The 13,605-nt window shown below is 37.0% G+C and overlaps 1 protein-coding gene across 2 annotated transcripts in view; it reads left to right on the top strand.

The window, feature by feature from the left end:
• The window catches only part of LOC116288571 (histone deacetylase 4), a 29,194-nt gene that overhangs the window by 9,131 nt on the left and 6,458 nt on the right, over positions 1–13,605 (top strand). For both annotated transcript variants that reach the window (XM_031695373.2, XM_031695374.2), the window contains 16 exons: positions 140–223; positions 1,731–2,089; positions 2,358–2,547; positions 5,434–5,539; positions 6,173–6,258; positions 6,659–6,784; positions 7,329–7,411; positions 8,591–9,683; positions 10,163–10,332; positions 10,435–10,484; positions 10,858–10,969; positions 11,055–11,162; positions 11,694–11,749; positions 12,076–12,163; positions 12,877–12,996; positions 13,431–13,488. In XM_031695373.2, the coding sequence (XP_031551233.1) occupies positions 140–223; positions 1,731–2,089; positions 2,358–2,547; positions 5,434–5,539; positions 6,173–6,258; positions 6,659–6,784; positions 7,329–7,411; positions 8,591–9,683; positions 10,163–10,332; positions 10,435–10,484; positions 10,858–10,969; positions 11,055–11,162; positions 11,694–11,749; positions 12,076–12,163; positions 12,877–12,996; positions 13,431–13,488 (2,889 nt within the window). The remainder of the gene's footprint in view (positions 1–139; positions 224–1,730; positions 2,090–2,357; positions 2,548–5,433; positions 5,540–6,172; positions 6,259–6,658; positions 6,785–7,328; positions 7,412–8,590; positions 9,684–10,162; positions 10,333–10,434; positions 10,485–10,857; positions 10,970–11,054; positions 11,163–11,693; positions 11,750–12,075; positions 12,164–12,876; positions 12,997–13,430; positions 13,489–13,605) is intronic.

The following is a 13,605-nucleotide window of genomic DNA, read 5'->3' on the forward strand; positions in this document are numbered from 1 at the left end:
AGATAGTTGCTTATATGGGATTATAGCTGGTGATTTATTATTTGTTCCTATGCTAATTTGTACGTTCATTTGTTTGTTTGTTCTTTCGTTTGTTCATTGTTGGTTTATTTATTTATTTATTTATTCATTTATTTTACAGAAACCTCAGGTAGCAGAGCAGTCACAGGAAAAACACCTGTTATGCCAATACCTAGTCAGTACTTGAAGCAATATTATGCACAAGGTAAATAGCTGTCCATATGACTGTTCATTTGGTTTATCAGTTTGTTAACTCTATACAAAACTCTAAAAGAATCCACCCACGCACATCTGCAAATGCTTTTTCTGACATCTATCTACTTAAAGTGCCTATAAGCCTTTATAAAATAACTTCAAAATTGTTGGATAGTGAATAGTTGATTGTGGAAATATTTTGTCATTTTAGGGTCACGTCTTTAAGTTATGAAGGTTTATATTTCAAATATGTTTTAGATATGTTTCATTATTTAGACACCATTGCACCAGTTGTCAAATTATTGTTGTCATAACTAAGTCTGAGACTATTATCTCATTAGAGATGGTTGTTCATGGGTAATTTTATTATATAAATGTTATGTAAATATGTATCAGAAATCTGTTTCTAGCACAATTTTTCTTTTCTCTCTCTCTCTCTTTCTTCAAAATCTTTCTTGCCTTCTTTCTTTTTTTCCTCTCAAAATTAAATTTCTTTACTTTCATTATCATTTTGCATCAAAAACAGCATTTAAATTTGAATTCAAAATATTTAGCCAGGAATGGAGGGATCATGGTGCTAGTGGGGATAATTTTTGATTGATTCCATTGTTTTCTAATATAATTGCAGGTTTTTCCCAGAATACAGGGTTGTCAATAACATTTTTGGTAGGCGGTTATGAAATTAAAATAGGTGGTAAACCGGAAATCACTGGAACATGTAATTAAGGCATACTTGTCACCAGTCTCACTCTTCTCACAAAAATTCAAGATGGCGGACAACGATCGTCATAGTTGCATTGCAGTTTTTGTAGTACAGCAACAAAGATTGGGTTAAAATTTATTTTAACAAACTTTAAAGAACTTTAATCAAAATTTACAATTACATTGGGAAGTGGCTGAGTAGGCAGCAGAAATAGCAAGAGTAGACGGCAGAATCTACCGGTTGCCGGCTTCTATTGAAAACCCTGAGAATAGGGTTATGGTTTGCACTATATTTGGAAGCTATTTGTGGAATATTATTATCCCAAATTACTCAGTGATACCTTTAATACTAGTTGAGACTGCATTGTCATGTTGAATGTGAAGAGTTAAATAATAAGGAAACTTAAACAATGTGTAAGAACATTTTTTTTACTATACTGATGCTTCTATTAGTCCTTCATCAGATTATACCTCTAATATGTGATTGACACAAAACAACAACAATAATGATAACTATATTTCCTAAAATGTGCACTCCATTAATCTCACTTTACTAGGATAAAAAAACTAAATACAGATAAGAAACAATGATATGAAATTCAATTATAAAATTCAACATCATTATTAAATAAATATGTCATTAATTGTTTCTTGAAATAATTCACCAATGGTAAAAGTCTGATGCTTACTGTAATGGAAGAGCATTCCATTGTTTTGGCTGGATGCCAAAATCATTACTATTATCATTATCATCAACAACAGCATCATCTTATTAAAGCATGATATATTTACCAATTGTTTGTTTATATTTGCAGCTATGGGTGATAATTACTCTCCTCCTCAGGAAGGCCCTAACATGCCATATATCTTAACACCTGCACAACAGCAGCTTGCAGGAATTTTACAGTTTAAACAACAGCAGCAGCAGCTTGAGCAACTGCATGGAGTGCACCAGCCACAATATTTACAACAACAGTTACTATACATACAGCAGCAACATTTGCTACAGCAGCAACAACAACAGCAACAGCAGCATGAACTCAACTACAGATTAGAGATGCAACAGCAGGCTTTGAATGGCCATCACCACAAACAAAAGAAATTTGAGAGAGACCACAACAATCAGTCCTCCATGGAGCATGACAAGCCAATACCTCCTAAACCAAAGATTAAGGTATTTACAAACACCTTGGTGTAGGTACAGTAGTAGCAGTACAGTCGATACAAAGTCGTTTAGCCAGCCAAGTGCTAATTTTGACTGAACATTGTCTCAGTGTTGACTGGTTGAATCTTGGGTAAAAATCTATTGTCCCAGTCAAGGCAGCTGCTTCATGAGAAAGGCGCATGGGAAAATAATCTTATAAAATTAAAGCTTTAAGTTAAGGTGTAATCCTCATGCTTGAGATCCCAAATGATGTGATATTATTGTTTCTTAATCCAAGGTTGAACCAGAAGATGAACCAGCCCAGAAAGAGGAGGAGGTACTGATGGACCAGGATGAAGATGCAGGGAACAGAATGTCAAAAGAAGACCATAACAAATCCTTATCACAGCCCAAACCACCCCACCTACCACCTGCGACCTCATCAGCTGCCTCACCATCTTCAGCATCATCCCAAACAGCACAAGAATGTAAGTCAAGACAAGATCTTTCTGCTCACTAGTTTGAGATCTATGTTGAGAATTATTAAAGTGTATATGACACGAAAAAATTTTAATGTTAAGAATGTGTAGTTTATTGGCATTAATAAGAATATCACGGTTAAATTTGTTCCAAAAACGTATTTCTCTAAAAATTCAAAAAATTTTAGCACGAGTTGTGACGTCATTTTGTTTACAAGTCTCCAGATTTAGTTGCAAATACATGAAATATGTTTGAATGTAGAATCTTAATTTCAGGTAGTACACTTTTCAATTTCCCAACATTGGAAGAGTACTACGTAAGCTATCAAATGAAGCTGACTAAAATATGTCTTTTGTTGTTAATTTATATGAATTACAATTTATATTTAGTACATTACTACTGAATCTAGAGTACGTGTCAACAAAATGACGTCACAAATTGGGATTAACTTTCGCAAATATCTCAAGAAATAAGCTTTTGAAACAAATTTTGTTACGATATATTTATTATTACTAACAAACTATACATTTTAAATGATGGAATGTTTTCGTGTCATATACACTTTAAATAATATTAATAATAATACTAATAATAATATAATAATACTAATAATAATATAATAATACTAATAATAATATAATAATACTAATAATAATTTAATACTTATATGGCTTGAATTTGTGTGTGAATAGACCCATTTCAGTTCATCTGACATTCCCTTGAGAATAATTGTTTTTTTCCTGATGAACATGTTGAAATATTTACACATGAAAGAATCAACTCCAAAGAGTGGCTTCACATGGTCTGAAATATGCACAACAAACAACAAAGCTTAAGAGATCTATATGATAAAATGCAAATAAGACCTTTATGGCCCTGCTCGCATGCTCTATTCAAACCTTTGGAAAAAGTCACGTGAGGGGGGCAAGACAGGTTGATGTGAACAAGCTGGAAAGACCTGTCTAGCCCTTCTCAGTTTCAAGGGCTGTATTTATCAATTTTAGCAGGATTTTTCTGCCTTTTTACAACAAAAATTTGGTCATGTGATAAAATGCTCATTGACTGAGTTAGGTCAGGCCGGAGGGGAAAATATTTGGCTCTTGATCATTTGTACGGATGTAGCTGCACTTGGTTCATACATGTAATTTGGTGATGGTAATTTTGATGGTGTTTGTAATGATGATGGTAATAGTCATGATGGTGATCATGGCGACAATGATGGTTTTAGTGATGGTGGTAGTAATTATGGTGAGATGGTAATTTTGATGGTGTTTGTAATGATGATGGTAATAGTCATGATGGTGATCATGGCAACAAAGGTGGTTTTAGTGATGGTGGTAGTAATTATGGTGTGATGGTAATTTTGATGGTGTTTGTAATGATGATGGTAATAGTCATGATGGTGATCATGGCAACAAAGGTGGTTTTAGTGATGGTGGTAGTAATTATGGTGAGATGGTAATTTTGATGGTGTTTGTAATGATGATGGTAATAGTCATGATGGTGATCATGGCAACAAAGGTGGTTTTAGTGATGGTGGTAGTAATTATGGTGAGATGGTAATTTTGATGGTGTTTGTAATGATGATGGTAATAGTCATGATGGTGATCATGGTGACAAAGGTGGTTTTAGTGATGGTGGTAGTAATTATGGTGAGATGGTAATTTTGATGGTGTTTGTAATGATGATGGTAATAGTCATGATGGTGATCATGGCGACAAAGGTGGTTTTAGTGATGGTGGTAGTAATTATGGTGAGATGGTAATTTTGATGGTGTTTGTAATGATGATGGTAATAGTCATGATGGTGATCATGGCGACAAAGGTGGTTTTAGTGATGGTGGTAGTAATTATGGTGAGATGGTAATTTTGATGGTGTTTGTAATGATGATGGTAATAGTCATGATGGTGATCATGGCAACAAAGGTGGTTTTAGTGATGGTGGTAGTAATTATGGTGAGATGGTAATTTTGATGGTGTTTGTAATGATGATGGTAATAGTCATGATGGTGATCATGGTGACAATGATGGTTTTAGTGATGGTGGTAGTAATTATGGTGAGATGGTAATTTTGATGGTGTTTGTAATGATGATGGTAATAGTCATGATGGTGATCATGGCGACAATGATGGTTTTAGTGATGGTGGTAGTAATTATGGTGAGATGGTAATTTTGATGGTGTTTGTAATGATGATGGTAATAGTCATGATGGTGATCATGGCAACAAAGGTGGTTTTAGTGATGGTGGTAGTAATTATGGTGAGATAGGTAATTTTGATGGTGTTTGTAATGATGATGGTAATAGTCATGATGGTGATCATGGCAACAAAGGTGGTTTTAGTGATGGTGGTAGTAATTATGGTGAGATGGTAATTTTGATGGTGTTTGTAATGATGATGGTAATAGTCATGATGGTGATCATGGCGACAAAGGTGGTTTTAGTGATGGTGGTAGTAATTATGGTGAGATGGTAATTTTGATGGTGTTTGTAATGATGATGGTAATAGTCATGATGGTGATCATGGTGACAATGATGGTTTTAGTGATGGTGGTAGTAATTATGGTGAGATGGTAATTTTGATGGTGTTTGTAATGATGATGGTAATAGTCATGATGGTGATCATGGCGACAAAGGTGGTTTTAGTGATGGTGGTAGTAATTATGGTGAGATGGTAATTTTGATGGTGTTTGTAATGATGATGGTAATAGTCATGATGGTGATCATGGCGACAATGATGGTTTTAGTGATGGTGGTAGTAATTATGGTGAGATGGTAGTTTTCATGGCAATGGTGATGGTAGTTGTGATGGTGGTAGTAATGACTGTTGTGATGATGATCTTTAGCTAATATGTGACAAATACGCCATAATAATTGTTATATTCTGTTTATTCAAGTGACATCCAGTGCAGTCAAGAAAAAGTTGCAAACTTTTGTATTAAATAAGCAACAGAGAGAGTTAGCAGTAGCATCCCTTACCAATGACTCTGCCTTCAAACACTGGTAAGACTTTAAACATGGTGGTTCAGAAAAGACCTTTCCTAGATTCACTTTATGACCATAAAACAATAGTATCAAGTTGTTGTTAAGAACGTCTATTTCTCCTCTCAGAATCAATCCTAACTTATTCAAACTGGTTAGAGCATTGCTCCTATATACATGAACATATTGAATACCATCAGTTCGACTTTGGCTTTGCTGTACTTACAGTGGTGATTAGCAATAACATGATTATTCCAACTTGGACAACGAGGTTTGGTTTTGTTTTCATGGTCATTCTAGGGAATTTGGGAAAGGTGTCCACTTCTTTGAAATAATGCAAACAAATTATGGAAGTTCAGATGAATTGAGCAACATACTGTGTGCTTTAATCATTTTCAAATTGCTAGAGCTGTTTCATGTTTCTTTGACATCTGGGTTTTTGGTTCCCATCCATCATTAACTATATTCCTAGAATTTGGTAGATGAAAGCTATAGTAAGACACTGGAAAAATGTCATCATGAAGTCCTGTAGTACTGTAGTTTATTTAATCATGAAAAGACACAAGGAAATTCTTCTGGACCTCCTATAGGGTTCCGAAAGGGGGAGTGTGGAATATTGTTCATATTTCAGAAAATAGCTAATTGTTGTTGCAGGAGTCAAAACATGGACAAGGAAGGTGACGATCTTGGTCCTCTGGGATCTCATCTTGATGCAAACCATTTTCCTTTGAGAAAAACAGGTAAGAAAATAAGAATATCACTAACGTGGCTTGATGATTTTTGGAATTTTCAAATACTAAAAGACAAAATACTTTAAAGACTAGTTCTTTTAAGTGCCAAATTTGGCACCTGCCTCGGTGTTTAATTGAAAGCAAAAAATAATTTTCAAAAAAGTTTTAGAAAAAATATTAATATGGACGTAACTTTATTTTTTTAAAACGAAGGGAACATTTGCTAGACAGATTTGGTACCGGTGTATCGTTTTTATTTACACAGAAAAAGTCGACAAATACTAAAGGTTCTATATATAAAAAAAAGCGAGAAGTAACGTGTTGTGTCTACTTGCCTGCAATCAAAATATATATGAAATTAAAGGTACACTTTTTTCTTATCATATATACTATGTTTTTTTCTTAACAGCTTCTGAGCCAAACCTGAAAGTCAAGTCTCGCCTGAAGGCTAAAGTGGCCGAACACAGGACGATAGGCAGCCCTCTACTACACAGGCCACATAGAAATGGAAATAAGTTGCACAGAAGTATGACGTGTAAGTAAGAAACAACCAAAGGAAATAACTTTAGTTTTAGAAAGAACATGAGTTACAAAATACAGTACTCTCGTGGCTATGCTTACACTTTTTAAAAATATATATGAAATAGTGTATATGGAAATATACCATATATGAATTTTCTTTTTTTCTCTGTTAATAAAAAATGATATCTTCACGTGTGAAAATAACACCATTGAATCGTACTAAATAGTAAAAATCCACTAAAATTGTATTTCATCGATAATTATTTTTACATCTGTATGTACGGCTGTAGTACATATTTGTTTAATTAAAGTTATTTGAGTGTTGGTAGTGTTTATGTCGTACCGTGTGCTTGTTCGCAAACGGTACCAAAAAGACCCATCAGCAATTTTGTCGCGCGATTTGAATGGCAAACCGAACGGGTACCATAATTAATAGGATTTTAACTCTTCAGACATGAAATCCCCTCTATCTAAGCACACAATTAAATATGCACGACGTATGGCAGGGAGCTGGTTATTTTTACATTAGTAATTTGTTTGTTTTCATGTTATTTTAGTGGAGACAACAGGAAATGAAAATGCAGATCGTTCTAATCCAGGTTCTCCTACTCAATCAGTGTCAGCTTCTCCAGGAAGAGAGGTTTGTTTTCTTTAACTTGTTTGTTCGAATCTCCTAAGGTGGAATGAATTCATTTGTTTTGTAGGATTTGTTTTCATGTTGATAACATGGTACACTTCATGTTGCTGGTATATTTGGTCTTTGAAGAAAAAGCGCGTGCACTACCAGTAGCTATATGCATTAACCCTAACGTGCTAGTGCGACCAGCAAATGACCTCCTTGTAAGACCTCCTTGTAAGACCTGCTTGTAAGACCTTCTTGTGAGACCTCCTTGTAAGATCTCCTTGTAAGACCTCCTTGTAAGAGCTCCTTGTAAGACCTTCTTGTAAGACCTGCTTGTAAGAGCTTGTAAAAAGACTGTTTTTTGACTGACCCTCTTATTCACTTTTACAAGTTACAAAAACATAAAAGATTTTACGCACACAGCGCGAGACCAAACGACATGCAGGAATATGCGATAAAAACTTTTTTTTAATGTTGAGATAGAGGGAAGTGATAAAAATTAGTATTCAAAATGTCTTTTTTCTAGAAAGTACCCAAAGACGGGTATGAGCGGTAGTTATGATAAAAGATAAAAACTGAAAATAGATTGCTTGGAATTAGAGATGTTTGGGAGATATTCAGCTTATGTGGTTTGTTCTAGAAGGCGCGAGCCTCCAATTCAAAAAGACCGGCGCACGAAAACATTCCGGTCGTTAAGACTTGCCACTGTAGATTACTTAGATACAGCACAAAAAAGATTAACGCACTTATAGACTTAATCTTTATTCTTATAGGATTCATATAAGATTAGGTCAGATTATTTAGGTAATAGTAGCATACAATAAAAGCGCGGCCGGCTGTAGCTCTTATATGGAAGCTCCTTGTATGAGTAGAAAACACGAGCTTTTGGTAACGATAGAAAATATTTTCTTGAAAGCGCGGCTGGAGCTCTTATATGGAAGTTCCTTGTATGAGTAGAAAATACGAGCTTTTGGTAGACAATAGAAAATATTTTCTTTATTTTTCACTTGGACTTTTGCCTATCTGTCGCCATTTTCCTTATTTGTTTACTCTCTCTTTTTTTTCAATTTTTATTTTTCCACAATTTTACAACCTATCGTTTCCTACGCCCATAGCATCAAGCCTACCCAGCGCAGCGCTATTATTAGTGGCGATTACTGCTGAGAAAATTTAACTTTCCTTTTATTTTTGTAACAGCGTTCTTCTCCATTGGGAGCACCTGGATCTACCTTTGGGCACAGTCTTCCTAACCTCCAAGCTATTCCACGACTATCAGCCAATATAGACCGTTCACATATCAGTAAACTCTTGGCCAATCGATATCATTTCCTCAATCACGCAAGTCTTGCAAGTCAAGGCATCAGTAATGACGCTGAATTTCAAAGTCCGTATGCTAATGACGCGCTGTACGACAGCATGGAAGAAGATGATGATAGTAGTCTTAACGCTGCTGCTTTGAAACAAGTCCAGTTCAAAAATCTTGCACTGGCAAAGGCTCAGAGTAAAATGCTGGGGCTATCTGGTGGCCATGTACACAATTCGAACTCACTTCTCAGCCGTGGACAGCACCCCTCGTTAACGGGAAGGGGATCACCACCATCTCAAAACAACCTTCTTTCCATTCCTAAATCAACTCTGTCACCAACTTCACAAGCATCGTCTCTGCATCACCGTCCTCTTAGGCTCACTCTTTCAGCACCTGGGTACTCCATATCGAACAATCCCCAGCTTCAGCAGCAGCAGATATTAAAACAAAATCAAGAGCTTCTGCAACAACAACAGCACTTACAGTTCTTACAGCAACAGAGGCTCCAGCAAAGTCAATCGCTCTACCTAAAACAGCTACAGCAAGATCTTCTGATGCAGCAGCTAGGTAAGCAGAACTTTCCTAAAGTTCCACAGCCAGAAAAAGAACCCCGTGGTACCTTGAAGGATCACTTAGAAATGCTACAGTTCCAGAAAGAACAGGAACAAGCGGTTCTAAAAGAAAAGGCTTACCAGCAGCACAAGAAAGAACAACAGCTAGCACAAGCAGCAAGAACCACTGAAGACCTTCCAACATCAAGACCCTTGAATGAGCAACAGATTCAAGAGCTTTTGTTAGTACAGCAGTTTCAGCGGCAAGACCCTCACCAGAGAGGAATGCTGCAGCAACAGCTACTTCAACATCAGCAGCTTCTACAGCTGCGTCAAGCTGAAGTACAGGCTGCACCATCCGCTGCTTCTGCCTCTCCTAGTGCTTCTATAGGACACAGACCCTTGGCTAGAGCTATTTCTCTACCTGCAGTCGGTATGTATCTTATTCTCTCTTTTACTTTTCCGGCAGCGTTAAAAAAGTAAGCTTGCTATGTTTAGAAAATCGGAGAAAAAAGGGGAGAGCAATTTTAGAGCATTCTTGATATTTCTGTGTAGATCAAGTCGCCGTATAATTTTACAACAACCGTTTGGACAAAAACCTGAACCAAATATGAAAGCATTTTAGCATTTCCTTAACTGCGGCTGTAGCTAGCGACGTATTCGAAATTTATTTATTTATTTATTTATTTATTTTTTGGCGCGCGCTCAAAAGATGGAAGTAGGTCTACGTTCTACGTTGCCGAAACACGGCACGCAAAAGTTGCATTGGTAGAAACGTCGTGTAGTTTACTATTTCTTGTATCATCGTCGGCAACGATGCACAGTGTTGTTTCCAGATCTTCAGGTTCTTTGCCAGGTTTTTTTTTCGTAGCTTTTTGCGCATATTTAGTGTCATGTTTACGTGTTTTCCAGGAAGCGGCCAGGCAGCAACACCGACTACCCGTACGGGAATAGTATATGACACACTTATGCTAAAGCATCAATGCTCTTGTGGTGATACCAGCTCTCATCCAGAACACCCCGGCCGTTTACAGAGCATTTGGGCACGTCTTCAAGAGACTGGTGTAACAAACATATGCGAAGTAAGTGTAAGGGGTATGGTAGAGTTACTAAAACCTTTTTTTTTTTTGATAACAATATTCAGTTTTCTATAAAAACTCACGACCTGTAATATTTATCATCAGCGTGTACGACCCAGGAAGGCAACACTTGCAGAGATCCTTACCGTCCACAGGTTGGTCTCTCTCTATTACTTAATCGTCCTCGTTCGACAAGCGTAACTTTCAATAGTCTGTGGCTAACAAACCCTGGGGACTTTCTTCGATGATAGAATTTGAACTTGAAAGTATTGATTTTTGGGGACGGAGGAAAACCGGAGAACACCCTAGAAGCATAGGAGAGAATCGACTCTACTCGTGTTTGATTACGGGTAGGCTTAATCCAACACGTTCTTAGATCTAGCCGTACCAGAGGATGTTAAAGGGTTCGATGAACTGAAGGTCCAGTTATTTAACCCACGATCAACGTGCGGGAGAAGGTGCAATAGAAGCGCACGTGCTCCTCCCTTTTACATTTTAATCATTTTTTTTTTTTGTTCTTGATAACAGTGAACAACATACCATGCTGTATGGTGGCAGTACTCAGTGTAGAACCAAAGCAGAAGACGGGACCATAACCACCCTCAAGTGTTTCAATACCTTACCCTGTGGAGGGATGGGGGTAGGTATCTCCTATTATATGTGGGTTGTGTATAGGTTGATCTCCTTTGTTGACGTGCATGACTTATAGTGACTATTTATTACAGGTTGACGGTGATACTATTTGGAACGAGATACATAGTGCTAATGCTGCTAGGATGGCAGTGGGTTGTGTTGTAGAGTTAGCCTACAAGGTTGCAGAAAAAGAACTAAAGGTTCGTTTGTATGATATCTATTTTTTTATGATACAAAAGGTTGTGTGGGTAAAGAAGCTCAAATGGTGTCTAGACTGAAATGTTGTGGTTGTCATCTCTCCCTCTCTTCCTTCCTTCCTTCCTTTCTTCCTTTCTTTCTTTCTTTCTATCTTTCTTTTTTCTTCTATTTTTTTTTCTTTATTTCTTACTTTTTTTTTGAGAGTTTTGCATGTAAGCCGTTTCCTACGCATGCATCTACAGTAGCATATGAATATGAATTAGAGTAATGATGAAAAGGTAAATTATACACCGTGAAAAGATGAAAAAACTTACTGACGTTTCGGACGCTAGTCCTTCGTCTTTTACTCCGACGAAGGACTAGCGTCCGAAACGTCAGTAAGTTTTTTCCTCTTTTCACGGTGTATAATTTACCTTTTCATCATTACTGTTTCATTAGAAACACCGACGCAGCTCACACTAGTTTTTAGCTAGTTATATCTTTGAATTAGAGTAGATTAGACTACTGTACTAACAAGAAGTCTGGTTCAACAGAATGGTATGGCAATTGTCCGTCCACCTGGTCATCACGCTGAAGCTCATCAAGCTATGTAAGAACTTTTTTCCCTTTTTTTAGGGGTTGTGGTCTGGAGGGTGAAGACGAAACGAGGTCTGAAAGTTTTTACAAAATTAAACTTCGTGTGACTGTTAAATCCCGATACACGGTAACGGTTTCCACTGGACTAATCACAGCACACAAGATCAGTGTTTTTACAGTCAAAATCCTTGATTACAGTACAGTAAGATCGCAACCTATAATGGTTCATTGTTTTCTTTGAATTTATATAGAGGATTTATCCATTGATTACTTGATGGGAGTAATTGAAATAAGTAGTTTCATTTATAATTTTATTAATCACGAGTATTTTCTTTCCAGGGGTTTCTGTTACTTCAACAATGTCGCTATTGCTGCTAGACTTCTGCGACTCAAGATGTCAGTAGAACGAGTCTTAATCGTTGACTGGGTGAGTTAGATCCGGCTAACATCATGCAAACTCTAAATCTATTGTAAATTGGTCAACAGTAATGAGATATGGGATGAACTTTAGACTCTTCCCACGTTGCGACGTGGGGCCGGATGTCGAGACAGTTTCATCAAAGGCTTATGTTTTAGCTCTTACGCATCTAAATTATACTCACGAATCTCATTACTATCTTCAAATAAGGGACAAACACTACCCGTTTTGCTCAATCCTACCTGTATCGTCATTTATAAAATATTTGTGATAAAACGGGTACGCTGATTGGCTGGTTACCGTGTTTGTTTACGCTCGAGCTAAATCGCTCAAAAATGTTTTAAATTGGTATTTTCTGTATTGTGATATAAACACTCTGTAGAGATCTCAAAAAGCAAGAAAAACACTTAGCTACGGCTCGTGTTCCTAAGCTTTCATTTCTCGTTCTCTACAGCTCCCAGCGTGTTTATATCACAGTACTGAGACATGTGGGCGCGTTTTATAATCCTTATGTATTAAAGAATTGCAATTTATTTTGTGAATCCTCCTCTCGAGACCAATTTAAAATTCCTTGCTCTGGACCAGGATGTTACTTTGAATTACTTACGTATGTCTCTCCCCGCCAGTAGGAGCATAAGACAGGCGCTTTAAATTAGCAATGAAGTTAACTCTCGCACAAAATGCTCTCTTAACGCTGCAATACTTATTGTTATTTTTTCTAGGATATTCACCATGGTAACGGTACACAGCAGATGTTCTATGATGATCCCCATGTCTTGTACATTTCCTTACATCGTCATGACGACGAGACATTCTTTCCTGGTACTGGGAAGTCAGAAGAGGTGCGTACTAGCATGTTGTCTGAAAGGGTGGTTTACACTTAGTAGTATTTCTTGCAGCTCGTCTCGTTTAAGTTCCATTGCGCAACAAGTTGCGTAACACCACAACCTCATCTTTTAATATTTGCGCGGTCCTAGAAAGAAGCGAATTGGAATTGTACTTCTAGCAACGAAAGTAAAAACAATTTGGAGGCTTTCCTAGTGTAGCATCAGTTGCGCAAGTGCGACGCACATTTTTTTATCGCGTAACGAAATAGCCCGATACAAAAGGCATCGAGTGAAATAGTAGTCGTGCTTGCCGTTTCTAGGAGGTACTTAATAAATTGCTTAGACAACGGTGACAATAAGACAACGGTGATGACATGCAGTATTACCCAGACATACCTGTGAATGAATAACCTTGACAAACTATTGTTTCTTCCTATATTTCTGTACAGTGTGGAGCTGGTATTGGTGTTGGATATAATGTCAATATTGCATGGAATGGTGGATTAGGTCAGTGATTGGCTTTTTAACACATTAGACCTTTTACTCAGGGTTGCGCAAAGACTCATTTCCAAGGCCACGAAGTGTGATTACATCTCGAGGGGGGATGTGAATCGCAAACATTTT

This window comes from Actinia tenebrosa, unplaced genomic scaffold (assembly GCF_029948245.1).
Source record: "Actinia tenebrosa isolate PJP-AT-01 unplaced genomic scaffold, QUT_ActTen_1.0 PGA_scaffold1__47_contigs__length_23844297, whole genome shotgun sequence".
NCBI classification, from domain to species: Eukaryota; Metazoa; Cnidaria; class Anthozoa; order Actiniaria; family Actiniidae; genus Actinia; species Actinia tenebrosa.